The 18,623-nt window shown below is 42.1% G+C and overlaps 1 protein-coding gene across 1 annotated transcript in view; it reads right to left on the bottom strand.

Moving 5' to 3' along the window:
- The window catches only part of LOC123779304 (uncharacterized NREP), a 33,465-nt gene that overhangs the window by 2,810 nt on the left and 12,032 nt on the right, over positions 1 to 18,623 (bottom strand). The window contains exon 6 of the mRNA XM_087861913.1: positions 3,221 to 3,298. Within this exon, the coding sequence (XP_087718039.1) occupies positions 3,221 to 3,298 (78 nt within the window). The remainder of the gene's footprint in view (positions 1 to 3,220; positions 3,299 to 18,623) is intronic.

Genomic DNA, 18,623 nt, shown 5'->3' with positions numbered 1-18,623 from the left:
CAGCAGCTCCAGGATGAACTAAATGTAATGGATAATTCGGCTTTAATAAGTCTTATTTCCTGTATGTATTTTTTAAATGTTAAACACCTGGTATGCCTAAATTTTGTGTTTAAAAATCTCAGACTTTGAGAGCATACATTTTCAGGATGTGTAGAAAAATCCACTTAGTGAGTACTTTCATGTTCCAGTCTTAGATTATGATTTAGAAGTTGGTTTGCTATCCCTAAATAGCAATAGGACCAAATCTGAAAACTGAATTAAAATGTCATTCATCACTCACACATACTTAAGGATCTAGATAAATTTCTAGAGTCATTATATTGGGCAGTCTTTTTCAGTTGTGCAAATAATTGTAATCTTGAAATTTTGGCATACAGTCCCAAGATTTAAAAAAAGAAATTCACTGTAATCCTGGTGCTTCTCAATTGTTTGCTCCTCCTCTCCCCTCAGCCATTCAGCTCGGTTCAAGATACGACAAAGTTAGGTTTTGGACAAATGAAGAATTCAGTGGCTGCTAATTATCACAGGCCAGGAAGGAAAATCAAAACTTCGTAAGTGTGATTTCACTCAGCTGCAGTCTGTATGTGGCTGCCCTTAAAGCTGCTCACTTCAGTTCACACTTACTCTGTTCAGCAGTGAACATATAGTCAGTCTCTGGGTTAAGTCTCCGTATTACTAACCCATTCCCTCCATGGAAAATACACAACAAAACCAAATGAAGATTGGGGGGGATTCTGGGTAATTTGGGGAGAGGTATTTCCAGGGGGAAAAATGTGAAGGAGATTATTTCAGATTTGAATTTATCATTTGTACTATTTTCTTCTGTTTTGAGACCACCCCCCCCAAGCATTTGTGTCTTCATTTATCGTTCATGTTCTGAGTACCTACTGTGGCTTGAACACTCAGATTTTAAAGCTACGGCGATTAAAAGAGACAAAAATAGTCCTTGTCCGTCCTGCCCTTTATTTTCTGTATGTGAGACGCCCAAGTAACTGGACAAGGGCAAGGCAGCAGTGGTACGCAGACAGCTATGCTACTAAAGCCCCCTGAGGGGCCCCAGTCCGACAAGCCAGAAAAAGTTCTACACATCTTCCCTTTGGAGGCCGGAATTTACTAGACTTCAGTCCTTACTTCCTGTCCCTCAGTTTTTGATAAAAGAAGATAGTCTGCCCCTCACTGAAAGAACTGTAGGCCTCTATAGCAAGGGGAGAAGGTTTTTGAAGATGGGACACTATGTAGTCTTATTTCTCCACAAGTAAGGCCTTATAAGAATTCAGGCAAAACTAATCTGTCTTCCTCCATCATGTAGCACCTAACAGCTCCCAGAGGACTGAGGCTCTTGAGCATTCTAGAAGACTGAAGGAGCAGGAGCAGATGTGTCCAGTGTTCCCACAGACCGGTTCTCCTGGATCCTTCTGTAGTTAATCTACCTCAGGTTGCATGGCCCTCTCTGCCGAGAACTGATGGTGTATGAGTCCCCCAGTTTCTCAATAATGTGCCTTGGACACCATAAGTCAAGATTATTTTTCTTGATTATACAGAGATATGCTTTTCCACAAGGAAAACTGCCGGGAAGGACAAATGTATTATTATGCTTAAAGGATTATTCACATATGGAGAGAGGAAAGAATTTAAATTAACAGAAGACCTGAATTTCAGGATCCATTGTGCCAACCCTGTGGAGCATGCCTCAGTGGAGGTAAGGCCTAGGTCCTGGGGTTGGCCTTCTAAGAAAAAGGGAGGCACTGGTGACCTCATTGAAGAACTTGCCTAGTCTTGCCACTCTGGTTGATGTCACCAGTATCAAAGAGAGGACTTCTGAATGGGTGCATGGGGCAGAAATAATGAAAACACTATACTCTCCGTTACCCCTTCCATTATGATGTCTTACCGTCAACTGCTCGGACGAATCGTGCCTCGAGCTTCCCAGTAAAGAATGTCTAGAGTTATACTGCTGCTGGGGGGGGGGGGTGCTGCTGGAGTGATAGTGGGGGGGTGCTGGAGTGGTGGTTGGGTGCTGGTATGGTAAGAGTAGTGGTGGGGGGTGAGGTGCTGGTATGGTAGGGTAGTGGTGGCTGGTGGTGGATTGGTGTTGGGGTGGGGGGTGTGCGTGTGTTTTGAGTAAAGCTCCCATACACGAGGCCACCTCCACCCCTGCTCTACAAGACGGCACACGTGTAGCTCTGGCAAGGCCAGATCCTTTTGTTCACCTACTTTACTAACACTGGTTTCAACCTGGAGCTTCAGAAATTCTCTGGAAGATTAAAAGTGATTTAGAATTGTTTTCACTTAGTGCAAACGCCAGTTGACACAATCTCTTCAAATTCTGCCTGTCAGTAAAAGATAGGGAACTGCTGAAACCATTTAGTGTAAGTAGAGTTTCTCAAACATTAAAATGTCCATAAGAGCTGGGAAAGCCTCACCACATGTCAATTACACTTATGAAACTTCTGAATGGAAATATTACTTTCAGTGCACTTTATTTTTCCTCCTTAATTGCAAAATCAACAGCTCAATGGTAAAAAGTACAGTCCTCCTCCTTAAGGTCAAATTGATATTTACCTTAACAGGCAAGTCCAAAGGTATCTACCCTAAAAACTGGTAAGTGCTGGTGTTGTTGGAAATGGTGCTAGAATCCAAAATGTAAATCTGACAAATTTTCTTAATGTACAGAATTATCACACCTAAGATGTCAGAACAAAGAAAGCATATTTGTAGAAAATACTTTTAGGCCTAGAAATTAGAAGAAAGAAAAATAATAGTTTATGTTCTGTTTTGTTATTTGGGTAATTTCATCAGACATTGAGGCACTATTACCAGACAAAAGTGTCATCATTTTATACTTTTAAGATATCTTCTAGCTTAATCATCATACTTGAGTTTATCTACCCAAGAATCGAACAGAGTAAAAACCTGTAAAATGTGTATTTGATAAATTGATTCCATGATTCTTAAATGAATATCTGCTTTGGACTTGTCAAGAAAGGAAGATAATGTGAACGTTAAGAGTCATAGGGCTTTAGGATATCTATATATATCTATGTATCTCTGTAGTATATATGTAGTATATCTTATTTCCAAGGTCATAACAGTATCATGGTAATAGAGTCTTACTGTAGATTAAATGGATATGAAAATAAAAAAGAAATAACTGATTTTTTTTTTTAGTTGCCTCTAAATTAAAAAACATTTTTAACAAAATGGTAGTTAGGGATCTTACCTTAGGAAGCCTCCCCTCCATTTCCTTATTTGGAAATGGTTCTTGACTGACCCAGACAGAGAGCTCTGGGTAATAAACCTACAGAGACATAAAAGCACACACATTCAGATTAAAAACAGCATCGACTCTGAAACCACACGGGATCAACTTCATGAGCTCAATCCTCAATGTCACTTCTTTCCTGATTACAACCTAGAGCACTGGGAGAGCCCTTCACCTCTTCCAGACTGTTAGGGTGCATCCAAACGTACACTGCACTCAGGAGAGTTCTGGCTCAGTGCCTTCTAAGAGTAAGTCCAGCAGAGCGAAGATGTCAATCAGTGTTATCTTCAGCACGCTAAGTGGCAACCTCCTGAAATGACTCGCTGAGCAAACTAAGGCACTGGGGAGGCCTAACTTTCAAACAACCTATGGTAAGTATACTTGCAAAACTCCATGTTTATGAGATAAATGTGCCACATACCCATAAAACTCCGTTAGGGGTTATTCCAATAATTGATTAAAAGGCTCAACATTATGCACAAAACATGAGGAGGACAGGAACAAGCAACATGCATTCTCCCCAGGTCCATGTGGCCACTGGCAACACACTGCTCACTGCCTGAAAGTAGCAAAGTGTCAGAGAGAGGCAGGGAGATGGGCAGCATTGCCATGAATGATTCAGAGAATACCAGCTGATGAATCTGGGGGTGGGGGCATGTGGGACAAGGTAGAGAGCCTGAGTGGAATTGAGTAATTCTTCTTTAAATATACAAAGGGTTATTAGCATAAGAAGGTTGCTGACCAGCTGTTCTCCATCACCAGGCAAGACAGGAGTAGGGGGTTAGGAATTAAATTATAACATGGATTTAGGTCAGCTATAAGAAAGGGACTTGGCATAAGAATTGTCAAATTACTGAAAGAATTTAGAGAGGAAAACTGTGAAATCTCCTTTAAGAAATTTAGAAACAGAATCTAACAACCATCTGCCAGAGTTAATTCACATTTGATACAGCCCTGCTTGAAGGAAGGGGAGGAAATTAGGTAAGATTCCCTCCAGATCTGATTCACTAAATGCCCCAAATAAGCCTCACATTCAATAAATAATATGAAGAATCACATCTTAGTAATAGGCTAACAAACAGGCTTAATGTCATTTTTGTTTCTGGAAGCCACAGATGTGGTAGCCTAGTCACTGGGCTAACTGCAGTGTCTTCACTGGCAGTGGTCAGTCCACCTGGTCAGGGGGCCTGAGCTAGGAAATGTGGATGGCTGTGTTGATTCTTCGGGATAGTCTAATAGTAACTATCATTACGGCAAATCCCATGTTACAAAGCAGTTTGCATATATTCCCCAAATATATCCTGACAATAAACTTAGGTCTTAACATTTCAGAGATAAGAAAACAGAAACTCAGAAAGGTCACCCACTTGTCCAAAGCCACACAGTGAGTATAGAATAGGACTTAAACCAGATTTCCAGATTCTCAACTTCCCACTGTGCCAATGCCCTCAAATCACCCCAGAATGCAAACTGCCTACCACCTCTTTCAAAATTACAGCAGTCCACACACCCCACACACATGTATATCTTACATATTTGAGAGCTCATCCGGCAAGAACGGAAGTCTGACTTCAGACTGGGTCTGCCTTCTGGGCCTCGTGGTTCCCCCAACCTGAACCTCCTTCAGCTCTCCCCTCCTCTGCCCAGATCCTTCTGGGAGAATTCCACCATCTGCCTTGTTTGGGACAAACAAGTCACCCCTGACGTTCCCTTTAACTGGGAATGGGGGAAGAAAACAAAATTGCCATCTAAAATATGCAAGCTTTTTTTAAGGCTTCAAACAAAGTCACAGCATATAAAATCCTACTTTGTGCTTAATTTAAGGAGCTCCCAGTTGGGATCAACTACAGATTCACTTAATAGAAGTACATTTCTACATTACCACCTTTAAAAGCAGACTTTCACTGCAAATTTTAAATATTACACATATTAGCAAGAAATAAAGTTCTATTGTAAACGGAAATGATAAAAATACATGGAAAGACTTAGGCTCCTGACACAATGAGAAGTAACATCAAGGAAACATTGTGTCTGTGCTTCTGTGGTAGTCTATGTTAACAAAATGAGACTGCTCTCGCATTAACTTTCAGGTTCAAAGCATCACTACAAAAGCCACCCAAGTCCAATCTTCAGGGAAAAATAGCCTCAGAAATCATTATACTTATTCTTACAATTTGTTTTTTCAAGAACTTTTTTTTTTTTTTAAGAAAAAGTCAATGATTTTTTTTTTTTTTTTTTTTTTTTTTGCCAAAGAACTCAGGAACATGGGTGTCTGATAGCAAAACCCACAACTAAAGAAACTTCCCCTAACCCAAATTTGTTCTTTGAAACATAATAATTTAGCCACAAACTGACCAAGGGCACTTCTAATTAGGCATTTTTTAGTGTTTGAATCATCAAGTAATCATTGTATACTTTAGGAAAAATAAAAATGTCACTTTGGCCTTGTGGTAAATTCTTCCATTCTCCTTCAGAAGCAGAACTTGAAGCCAAAAATGGCAGGGATAGAGGCACCTCAGTTACTCTTAAAACTTGCTTGGTTGGTCTCTAAGAACTCAGCATATCCCTGGATACAGCATCTGAAGGGGATGTTTAAACTTTTTTTTTTTTTGGATTTGGAAAAAGTTGGTAGATTATTGGAAATATATACTACCTCTATTCCAGCTTTGTTCTCTCTTACCCCGTGGTGTTTTGAGACTCTAAAATGCAGGACTTAAAAGATCTACAACCATCACCCTTGCTCTCCAACACCTCAGAATACCTTTGTCCACGCGTGCATTCGCCGCAAGTGTGGGAGGCACCTGCCGTGTGTGGACACTGCTCAGTTCTAGGGATCACGAGAAATACAGGAGCACAAAAGATCATTTTATAAAAGTGTGCTCTATGGGTTAAATGGTACATTCCCCACACACAAAATTCACATGTCAGAATCTTAATCTGCAGTTAGAATGTGCTTATATTTGGAGATGGGGTCTTTAAAGACGTAATTAAGTTAAAATTAGGTCATTAGGAGAGGCCCTAACCCAGTATGACTAGTGTCTTTATAAGGAGGAAAGGAGGACAGACACACAGAGGAAAGGCCATGTGAGGACACAGGGAGAAGAGGTCCATCTACAAGCCAAGGAAAGAGCCTCAGAGGAAACCAACCCTGCTGACACCTTGACTTCAGAGTTCAAGACTCCAGAATGGTGAGAAAACAAAGTTCTGCTGTTTAAGCCACCTAATCAGTGGTACTTTGTTGTGACAGCCCTAGCAGATGAATAGTGTGCTTTAGGGGCAATTTAAAAAAAAGGAAAAGAAATGTATAGGTTATGTCAAATATAATAGCTGTTGGAACATGTATCAACAGACTAAAAAAAAACCCCAAACCAACATTCAGCAAACCATCCAGCAGTGCTGTCAAGAGAGGAAAAGGGGGTGGCGGTGAGCAGATCTGGGAGGGCACGTGATGGCTACCAGATGCAAGCCAAGGCAGACAGCGGGTTGAGGGTCGGGGTGCAATGAGCTACCTGCGGGAAAGGACCCTATGGCCAGGAGGTCTCGCTGCCGCTCAGTGGCCATCAGAGCGGGAGCACCAGTGCGGCCCCGCAGGCTGCTGTACCCTATCTTTTACCTAAGTTTGAAATATCAGGAGCTGCCAGTGGCCCTAGGATTGGGTTTTTTGAGTACTGATCGTATATAGGTCAGAAAACAGGGAGAAGTTGATTTTTCTTCCTAAAGTCCATCTGTTCTTGCTTGGACCCTAAACTTGTTCATTCATTTTGGTACTAGCCAATTGGTGCTCTAAAGGTGGCCACATGGCTTCAACTTGAATTCGTTCCGTTTTCTGGATTCAAGTTTGTTTTCCATGAAGACCAACTAAACTTTCTTTTTTAAACTTCACTGAGTACTCTGTCGGTGGTGGTGATGAGCGTCTCCGAAATGTAAGTGTTCCAGAGAATACACGTGGCAATACCTCAACATTACTGTTCTATTCAACAAGCAAACCAAAGTTTGCCTTAATCTTCACAGTAGAAGACAGTGTTCTTTTAACAAGAAGATACATATTCTTTTAAAACTGTCTTCCATATATAAAATAATTGTTTGCTCTTGTTCAAGTAAAATCCTCAGAACTCCCTGGAATACTGTTCTTCCAGAAGTTAGGAATCACAGAAACAAGCTATATCCTCAACAATGAAGAAAACATAAGTGTTTGAGAAAATACAGGGGGAAAGAAACTGTTAGTGTTTTAAATTGGAGAACGTGCAAAGGTTTTGCTTGAATTCTGGGAAAGGCTAAGGATTTATGCTTGTCACTGAATATATTAGTTAATGAATCTTTTTTTTACAGTGCTGCATTATCTCACTGACAACTAGGTTTAAAAACAATGGAACTGACAAAATGAACCACACTGGCTTAAGCATGCTAATCATGATATTCATGAGTAGCTCTTAGGTAAAACCAATTTTCTGCTTTTATCAAATATATTTAAATCCACTATATATTTAAATACAGTTTTATGGTGAAAATGTGCTATTTGTTACTGATTCTTTTCCATGTATGTGATGGTTGGGTATTTAAGTTTCAATGGTTTATCATACAAGCTGAGAATGAAATGCTCATGGTTTTACCTTTTTAAGTCTCTTTCTTTGTTTCTTTCTTTCTTGGCTTGTTTTACTCTCTGGATAATGGATTATGAAAAATAACTTCATTTTTTTAGCCCATAAGGTAATTAGCTTGCTAATAATTATAACTTGGTATCCAAATTAGAAAAATAAAATGTCAGGGAAATCAGAGGCCACTCCTGCAAGGTCCTAAAACCATGCAAACTAGATTATCACTGAAATTCTTTTTTGAAATCTCTCCTAAGCTTTTCATTTAAAAACTTGCAGAATGTTTTCCAGTGGTGTGGTCCACACAGAATCAAACGAATTGACAAGTTTCCTGTCACTTTTATGCTGCTTGTAAAATTTGAATTGTATCTGTTTATTACCTGTTTCTACCTGTACTTTTTCCTCTGGAAAGCAGAGTGTCTGTAGGTGCCTCAGTTGGCAAACCCTCTGGTTTGGGAACTAAATGAAATGAAATGAATTTGTATTTTTCTCTGTTCATTTACTGTCTTTATCAAGAGATCTTTGAAGAGACTGTTGAAGGAGAATGATCCCCAAAGGCACGGCCATGACTTTACTCAGAGCCTAAACACATCACATACGTATATGCTGCTTGCTTAATTGGCTAACACACCTTCTTAGAAACCTGCCGTGAAGATGCAGGCGGCATGGCTTGGTTTTTAACAACCATACTTATTATTTTCTATCCTTGGTGGAGTTCTGTGTGCTTAAGGAATGCACACACATGGCCCTTTTATGACTTAACAAGGACAGGTGCCACCCCCTGCAATTAGGAAGACAGAGCAGGGCAGCAGGTGTCCAACCTCCATAATTAATTCTTTGAACAGCAAAGGGGCTTATTTCATAATCTCTCTGCCAATTAAATTGTGTGTACATGTGTACATGTTCTCTTCTGCCTCATTGGCTGGGAGGTCATGAAAACTGGTACTGTGTTACAGGGAGAACGTATATACATGTACTTCATTTCTGCCAGTACCCTTTGAAGTGGTGCTACTAAGAATCTCCCTGGAAAGCTCCTCTGCTCCCAGGTGTTGCTGACCATGTGAGAGGGCAGAATGTAAACTGAAACCATAAATGAGTTACAAGGATCATTTTCTCTGAACAGCATTACATCAAAGATTAGATGGTGCCAGAAGATGATGCACTGAGCTCTCTCTCTGGAGACCTCGTTTTAGCAATCTGCCTAACCCTGCGAGAGCTGTTTGGAGCCGGGGCACATGGCTGAGGAAACGCACTGCAACCAGAAGACAAAAATAAAAATCCAGAACACTGGGCCATTCAGATAATGTATGTAACCTCTGCCCATTCTGGAAAGCAGAGTTCAAGTGTCAGTTGGTGCCTAAGTTGGCAATGTTCTGGTTCGGGAACTAAATGGAACACAGAGCCACCTAGGTTCCTGCACACGCGTGCGTGCAGACGCAGGAGCCGGCTGCGGTACCAGCGGCCAGGACACGGGGAGGTGGCTGTGGTACCAGCGGCCAGGACCGAGAACCCGTCCCCACACCCGCCCGTCGCACTCGGCTGCGAACGCCCTCCCGCTCAACAGGAGACGGGGCCTCTGAGGGCGCTGCTGTGTTCCAACCCCTGCTGACACTCTAGGCTTTTCCGTGGCCTGACAAGTTCTTAACCTGTAGAAATGGGGGTCGGGAGCCAACTGTGGGCCAGGGAGGATGATGAGGCCGCCTCACAGCTGTGTAAGCCCCCAGGCCTTCGCTTTGCTTCGGGTGCACGGGTCCACGATGGGCACAGAACATGTCCACCTTCTATCACAGCACAATAGTTCCTGCCAACATCACCTGTCAGGCAGGCAAAAGATGCGTGTCTGAAACAAGCCGTGGCGACTTTCCCAGTAGAACCCTTTCAATTCACTGTGCTCGTGGTGAAGCCATCTTGAGAGGCCGCTGATGAGTATGTGGGAACCTGACAGCTGTGGAATTTTATTTCTAGATTTCAAGGAGGCAGAGAAGGAAAAGGAAATCTCGCTGGCAACAAAACGAAAGTGTTTACATGTGAAATTAACCGTCAGCACAAAGAGCTTTCCCAGTCACTCTGTTCCACAATGTAATAAGCTGCTTGTTTGGCTGCTGAGTCTTTAAAAATTTGATTTCTAAGAACAATAGCAAAGATCTTCAAGAGGAGCAACGAATCAAGTCAGGAGCAACCCACAAAAGGTTAACGTTACTATGCAGCTTTGCTTTTGCACCGCTGAGACTGTTGGGTGATGTGTCAGGGCTTTGGTGGTGCCTGGTTCAAGGCAGGGGGCAGGGTGCGGCGGCAGCTGGTAACACGGTCGGCTGCAAACACGTGCGTGGCACAAACTCCTCCTCCCAGCCCAGCCTCCCTCCTTTCCAACAGGAACATGCTCAGCACAAAGCAATCCACCTAAAGACTCCATAAATCCAAAAAAGGGAGTCACTGATCGAGGAATTCTCAGATTTCTGCCAAGGCACCCTCCCCTGGGCTGGAGGTCAGCCTGGTACAGTAATCAGAGCCAAACTGCGGACTGGACTCCAGGAATGAAGCTGAACACTTCAAATCCTGACTCTTAATGGACGGTTTTTCTTTTCAGCGATGAAGACAAAACAAAGTGCAAACAGCTGATAACGGCCCACAGTAAACCAGAAGAAAAGTACAAGAACAAAGCTTGGAAACAAATCTCATAAGGGATATCTAAGAAGAGATTTTCCAAACAAAGGGAAAAAATAAAGCAGCTTTTTAAAGCTCTGGTTTGAGATTAAGCAGTTTGTGAATGAACAATAAGAAAGTAAAGGCCACAAAACAAGATATTTGCTCTTTTCAGCAGAAAAAAAAATACTGGCCTTTGTTAACTAGCAGAAAGAAAAAAAAAGGCCCCTCAGGCATTTAAGCACAACATAAGCTTTTCCTTGCCCCCATGACCTCAACAAATATGTTAATAAAATCTTTTACCTCCCTGGAGTGGAATCAGAGTAAATATTTACTTAACACATTGAGTTTCTAAGTCTGGACCACCTTATTCCCTTATAGAAATGGGTTTTCACTTGTAATTAAGAAATTAGAAACACTACATCTTAACAATGTTTCTCCTGACTTTTAAGGTGAAAGAAGAGAAGGGAAGTGGGTAGGGGAATGGAAGAGAGAGGGAGACAGAGAAAGAAGAAAATGATATTGTGCCCTGCACAACAAACTGCACGTGTGAATTTCTGAACAAAAGTCTCTGCCACAAACGAGGGTAATGCTGCCGACATGCTTTCCAATACCAGACATCGGGAGTTAGCAGGACTTCTTCCAAGCACATTCCAAGGTTAACAGGAAACATCTAGACTTGCTTTTATTAGCTGGTTTAAATAATTCTAGGTATGCTAGGTTTCACCTTCAAATAACTGTAAGATACAAGTCTGATTTCTACTCAACAGGAATGCCATTTTTTCTTTCCTCTTGTCCTAAAGTATGTGCTACTCATTAAAATCTTAGGAACATTTTCACCAACAACATAGAAGAAAAAGTCCTCAAATATCAGTTTCTTTTGTTAAAGCCGTCAGTCAAAGGGTAGTAAGGTTTTTTTGTTTTGTTTTTATCTAAACATAAGGATTTGGATTTTTCTTGGTCTGGGTGGAGGATGAGATAGCCAGTTGCTTTTGAGGAGTTTGTGAACATATCAAAGCATTCCTTTTGCTGACATGTTCAAGACTGAGCTTTCCTGAAAGTGTGCATTTTGTCCCAAAGTGCTCATTCCCGAAGAAATTGTTCACTCTCTCCATCAGTGTGCCCTCTCCTCCTGGCAGCTGCAAACCACCCCCTCCCCCCAGCACTGAGCAAAAATCATTTTACAGCTCCACGCGTGTCCCACCCTGCCTTGATCATTTAAGATCATATCTCCTCAATAAAAAACAGCATCATAAAAGATCACCAAATTTGGAGGGAAAGTCATTTCTATCGTGAGAGGATGTAATTAAAATTGATTTAAATCAGATGCTAGCTGATTATCTTATAAGAAGTTTGGCTTAAGAAAAAAAAAGAAAAATATGGCCAGATCTGTACCCACATGCTGTTAAGTGCTCAGGTCACACAGAGGCCACTGAAAGACTTTCATATGAAAACTGGCAAAAAAACCCCTAAAAGGAACAGAGTCAGATTAGGATGGATGTGCCCCTTTGCACCATCTGGATTTTCAACCCCACTGGAGGGCCTGGGGGGGGGGGGTAGTGGTGGGAGAGGGGGGTGGGCATGGTCTGATTCAGGAGGTTCCTCTCTGATGAGGACTTAGTCAGGCAGTACTATGGGAAGCCAAGAAGACCCAAAGGGGCAGTCACCAGCCCAAACTGACGGTGTCTCAGGGCTGGGAGTCCCTGAAGAATCAACTATCTCCAGAGCGTGAAGATAAGTGCAGAAGGAATGCCAAATGAGGCGGCTGCGCTCCCCGACTTAGACTCTCAGTGACAAGAGAAGGGTAGTATTGGAAACCCAGGCCTTCCTTCCAAGTGCCGGCTGCATCTGCACTCTCCAACAGAATACTTCCACCTCCTCTTTGTGGTTTTTCACCCCACTCTTTCACTGTAAACCAGTCATCAAAACTCTACTTCTCCGAAGGAAGACAACCACGGGCAGTAAACAGGAGTTGTTGGAACCCGCACAGGCAGAGCACGTAAATTTGGGAACCCGCAGTTTTCTGTGGAAACGCACACACGGGGTCGTTATGTTTTTAGGCGTACTTCCCAGGTGCACTGATTGAATCCTCACGGTGTGGCCCCGAGGATGACACGCATCAATACAGTGCTGGCAGCAGCGTCAGGCACACCATCCTCCCCATTTTACAGATGAGAATACTGAGGAAGAGCAGTCAGGGAGTCTGCCCAAGGTCACATAACCCAGCCTCTCCTCTCTCACAGAATACAGTCCGTCAACATGGAGCTTCTCTGCCACTTCCCCAGAGCCACCTGGAGTGCCACCATGAGCTCCCGTGTGAGTCGGGGTCTGCTTTCAATCCCCCAAGTACAGTAGGTGTTAAGCATCGCTGCTTACTGCCCTAGTGATGAATTTCTGACACCTACTATCAAGAGGAGTTTTCTCAGAAATATTTGTCGCTCTGCTGCCTGTGTTTCTGATAACTGGCTGGCCTTCAAAAATACCTTACCTACAAACCAGTGAGCACCGTTTGAGGGCAGAGAGGGTTTGCTCTCAGTAGCCGTGTGTGGCTACAGTCCTTGAGGGAAGACTGCTCTTAGAGCAGAAACTCTACCTTGGTTACGTTAAGACTTCAGATTAAACGCAAGCTACGCTGGTCATCACAGTTTTGTCTTTTTTCAATTTTCCCTGGCAGGAAATATTTAGAACAAAACAAGTATCTAGCAATCACTGTAGCTAATTACAAAGGGCATTTGCTGAGAAACCAAATTGTTTTAATATGACCCCCAAATGAACTCTCAAACAACTTCTCAGATGGCCTAGCAAAGCACAATCGAATTCAGAATAGCTTTCCTTCATCAAATGTATTTGGAATCACATTCACTGTAACTTTGCTTTTCAACATTTCCATTTAAAAACAAACTGCTTAAAGGAGAATTAAAATTTTATCAATGATCTTCAAATATGCAAACCATATATAGTTGACCCTTTTACAACATGGGGGTTAGGGGTCCCAAGGCCCTGAGCAGTCAAAAATCTGTGTATAACTTCTGATTCTCCCCAAACTTACTATTAATAGCCTAGTGTTGACTGGAAGCCTTACGGTAACAGAGTTAATTAACACACATTTCATACATCATACATATTATATACTGTATTCTCACAAAATAAGCTAGAGAAAAGGAAATAAGAAAATCATAAAAAAAAATACACTGACAGTACTGTATTGTATTTATCAAAAAAAAAAAAAAAATCTGCATATAAGTGGACCAGTGCAGCTCAAACCTGTGTTGTTCAAGAGTCAATTCTACTAGGTAAAAATATAAAGTGATCCTAATTGAGGAAGAAAATAAACACATTTGCCCAGAGAGACAGTGTATAAACTACCAAGAATGGTATTCAGAAAAACAAATTTAACCTGATTCCATTTGGAAGCTTTTAATTAATGTAGAAATGCAGATCGTTCTAAGAAAGAAAAATGGAAAAACAGAGATGGGCTAAGAAGCCAATTATTAGTTATTACCATCATGAAGGTACTAAATAATAGATAACAAGGTACGTAGCATTTGATCCTCAGATTACGTGTGGAGTGCTGTATTCAATCACACTGAAAGATATGGCGTCCCTCTGGCTTTCTCTAAGCAATGTAAGAGTAGCTGATCAATTTAGTAAAAATCCACATTAATAATCAGATGAATTATTTCTATGATGCCAAAGAACAAGTTTAATTGAATTTCTGATTGAATTGATTGTGACAGTGTAGACAGTTAAGCTTCATATAATAAAATTAAAGTTTAAAAAGCAGTCCTCATTTAAAAAAAAAAAAAAGGAAAAGGAATATGCTTAATAAAGATGAAAAGATGTGGAGACTTGGCTCCCAGACCTTGATAACAAGATCAGAACCATTTAAGATTCTATTATCAAGAAGTGAGCAAAATATCCAAGGGCCAGGGGCATTTCATGATGTATAATTAGACCCAGCTCTCCACAGGGCAGCATGAAATGGAGACTCAGTTATGGTCCACAGCATCTAGGCTTCAGAAAGAGTCAAACCCAGGTAATTAAGGATCACAGTTATGCCCAGAAGAACTCAGAGATGATGTGGGCAGAATTTCTGATGCTGGAGTAACTGAATTGGTTGGGCATATAATCTCAACTATCCAGCCAATTAATCAAAAAATATGTACTACATACCTCCTTTCTGTGAGGTCTTGAATATCTGGTAGGTAGCTTTCCATCCTATAGAATGAACATTTTATCAAGAGTACATCCCATTAATCCGGGCTGCAAGTGCCAAAGTAGCAAACACGTTTTTTTTCAAAAAAGTTTTTTTTTAGAACTAAGCTGCCAAATCCTGGGATGTCTATCCAGGAAGGGAGTGGTCTTATAATTAAGTCATCTTTTCAAATTTGAATTCCCTGAACCATACAGTTGGAAGTCCCTGAGAGTGCATGTTTCAAAGAGTGGTTCCATTCCCTGCACTCTTCATCCTTTCCGCCAGTATTCACTGCGTGCCCACAATGCAGGAGGCATGAGGCTAAGTGTTCAACCATGTGCGGCCAAGCCCACACAGCACACTGATACACTAAGATTCAGCAACTGCCTAGCAAAACAAGAACAGACTTCCAGATCATGGTCCCAGTAAGCCTTCTGGGTAACTTTCACTATGATCACTTAATGAAAGGCACGAAACAGTACTTCTTGGAAAAGTATTTAATAACAATCCCTTACTTGGGTCATGTTTATTAATACTTTAGTAAGTTTTATCCATCTAACGACTCACTCGAGCTTTTCCTTGACAGTTCTGGATGTTGGCTGCCAAAGATGCCCTGTCCTCTTCTAATTTCTCCTCTTTCCTGTCCAAGGACAGGCTCTATATCCGACACTGACTCTGTCCAACAAAAGCGTCCTCAAAATGCCTGGACCCACTTTAAACACAATAACTTCTGTAGATTTCTCTCTGTTCAGCCACCGGACTGCAGTACTTTTCCCTGCTGGCATTGTATCAAACACAATTCAGACAGGAAGGCTGTTACCTGCCCCAGTAATCAAAGGACAGTGGTGTGTGATGGTGATCTGAGTATGGGTTGCAGTGGAGAAGGGAGTGGAGCTAGACCTGGACAACCACACCAAACTTCGGTGCACATTATGAATCTCCCTCTTGTTTTAATCACTTATTGGTATGAGTCTTTGGCTCATACTATTACTGGCAGCGACTACTCAGCTCCTCTCTCTCTGTCTCTCCCATCAACGGCTCTAGTCCCCAAGTCCAGCTTCAGCGGGGCAAACAGACCTTCCTTTCATTGGCCACATTCTCTTACGTATCTTCTCTTTCTCCTTTTCAAACACAAGTCACATTTGTATTTTAGTCTACGGAAGTAAGGATGAAATGTTGAACGAGCAGTCTAAAATCAAGGGTTCAAACCCTCTCCAGCTAGATAATCCTAACACTTTTTAGGGGCACAATGCTTAGAATGGAAACCACTCTCAGGGAGTGAAAGGCAATAATTTTATTTATGAAGATTTCATTACCTCGTGACACCAGAGCTGATGACGCTCTGCTGTCACGACTGCCTGGGTCAGGCTGCTGACACACGGAGTGCGGAACTGCTGGGGAAACAGCGTTAATGGCCCCACATGGAACGGCGCCGCACAGCCCATGTTCTGGAGATGTGTGACTCTATCCCAGAATGAGATTTCTCTTTGGCCGACCATGCCAAGTGAACTTTTCGGACTCTCTTAGGATCTCTTCTGTTGAAAGACATGTAAAAGAAGGGAGCTGTTTCTGTAGTGTGTTTGCATTTCATTTCACTATCCCCTACCGCCCCGGACACTGAGCCTTCCTTACTGATCAGGGAAGGGGGGCTTTGCAGTAGTGAATTCAAAACCTGTCCGTGCTCACCTCATTTCCTGGGCCATAAGCTTTATAACCTGAGCTGTCACAATTCTGCCATAAATCTCAAAGTGAGTCACATGGTTCTGCCCAGAAATAACAAATCTCCCTGTATCCACGACTACTGACTCATTCATTTATTCCACAGACATTTATTGATCACTAAGGATGTGCCAGTTCCTAGATAGGTACTGAAGCAGCGATCAGACTGGTTCAGAGATGTCGTGGGTTCTGTTCCAAGGTCCCATTTAGAACATGTCAATGTTCCTTGTGGAAAGAGAATGCCAATCAACTTCACTAGCTGTTCTAGAGTTCCCTCTTAGTGATGAAACTTTTCCACATCAGAATTCACCATCCTGACTGTAGAGGAAAAGAAAAAAACAAAACAAAACCAAGGCATCACAGCCTCAGCTGCTACCAAAAAGAGGGATGGTGCTCATTTAGTAGGGTCAGTGTTCTTGTTTCCAGTTAAAGTCTTGGAGGGTAGAAAACAGATGGGCAGAAATAAGGCAGTCAGCGAGCAGAATGTTCTAAGTGTGATGCTTGCACAGGGAGCATGAGAGCATTCCTGCTGGATGTGCAGGGCTGTCTCGTAGAGGAACTGTCATTTAAACTCAGTCTCGAAGAATGGCTTTATTTTGTCAGAAGGAGCATTCTTTCTAGGATGTAAGCAAAGACACAGGAGGCACTCCTGGGGTATGGTTTGAGTAACAAGTGGCTGGTCCCTCTAGGAAAATATATTCCATCGCGGTTAGAAATAAAAGATTCGTTTACATAGTTCTTGGCATGACTGCCCAGTCACAGAAATTAAACTTACGAAGCTCTACACACAGAAATTAAAAAGTAAATTATTTAGAAGTATGAGGTGAGAGTAGGCATAAAGAATTCAAGGAATGAGGCTTACTTATGTTACTTTAATGAAAAGAATCGGGTAAGTCCAGCCACATCTGAAGGGACTAAAAGAGCTTAGAGCTAGTGAAATCATGTCACATTGAAAATCTCGAAGCTGATGTATTCTAAGCTAGGAGTCTGTGCTGTATCCAGAAGAAATTCCAGAAAACTCCTTCTCAGTCTTGGCTTTCCCCAACTTTTGTGTATCATGCGATGAGATTCCCTTCAAATGGCCACTAGACTATTGACTAACTTAGTAACAGCCTCCAGGCCTCAAAATATAAACAGTTTGATGATGATGCTGATGTCAGTGTTGGCTTGAATTTTGAGTAAGTATGTCTGGTGAATCAGGAAGAAGTGGAGAGAGAGAACCAACTGGGTCCATGTGGTTGCAACTGATTTGCACATGGCTCCCCCCAGTTAGCCTCACAGAAGGGAAGTGCGGTGCTGGCACGGCAGCAATGTCCTCTCTGGCCACATGGGCACTGACGAGGCTGCTGGAATTTGCCAGGGGAAGTGCTACCACCTTCTCATGAGAAAGAGGTTAACTGGGCTCCCTTCTTCCCTCCCAGCTCCTTGCAGCTAGGGGTCTTCTCTCCAGCACTCCACCCCAGCCCGAGGACAGGGAGGGGCAGCAACACAATAAGCTTACATCTAACCAGAAGTATATGGAAGTCTGTGATCTTTTCTATGGGGCACAGTCAAAAGGCAAAGAACGTGACAGGTTGGAACGTGACTGACAGCCCTGGGTCATCTTCAGGATGCTGGCGTCCTGGCTCCCTCTGGCTTAGCACATCAAGTCCTGACTTCCAGCTCTAGTTTGTGAGGTCTGTCCGTGACAGCACAGAGGCCCTAAATAGGCAGGAGGACGGTCCCTACTGTATGAGAACGCAGGATGCTTACTCTTGCAAGCAAACCTTTCTAATGTACTCCCTTGATCTGGAAATCACTTCTCTCTCTTCTAAATCTAAACAAATATTTTTAATTCTTCATTCACTTAATAATTATTAAGGACTAGTGGTAAGCCCTAGGGATAGAAAGCTTAGGAAGGCATAGTACCTGCTCTCAAGGAGCAAACAGTCCACTTCTAGGTTTCAAATTTAATGACAACCCCAATCCCTTATTATTAAACTCTATACTGAGGATTTTGAAATCATATTCAGGCTGAATAATAATAGAGTATCAAGCTTGATTAGCAATGTCGGCCACTGGTGTAGTAGGAGTTAGTGGTTGCGTGCATATTTGCCATCTCTGGGTCTAGCTTAATTTCTACCTTCTCAAAAAAATTTTCCCCTATCATCCCCATTCCCCAGTGCCCACTAATATTCTTCTGCATCTTACGATTTAGAACTGGATTATACCG

Source organism: Ursus americanus, chromosome 5 (assembly GCF_024610735.1).
Source record: "Ursus americanus isolate L20-20 chromosome 5, mUrsAme1.1.p, whole genome shotgun sequence".
Taxonomy (NCBI): Eukaryota; Metazoa; Chordata; class Mammalia; order Carnivora; family Ursidae; genus Ursus; species Ursus americanus.
This window is presented reverse-complemented; position numbering and strand designations above follow the sequence as displayed.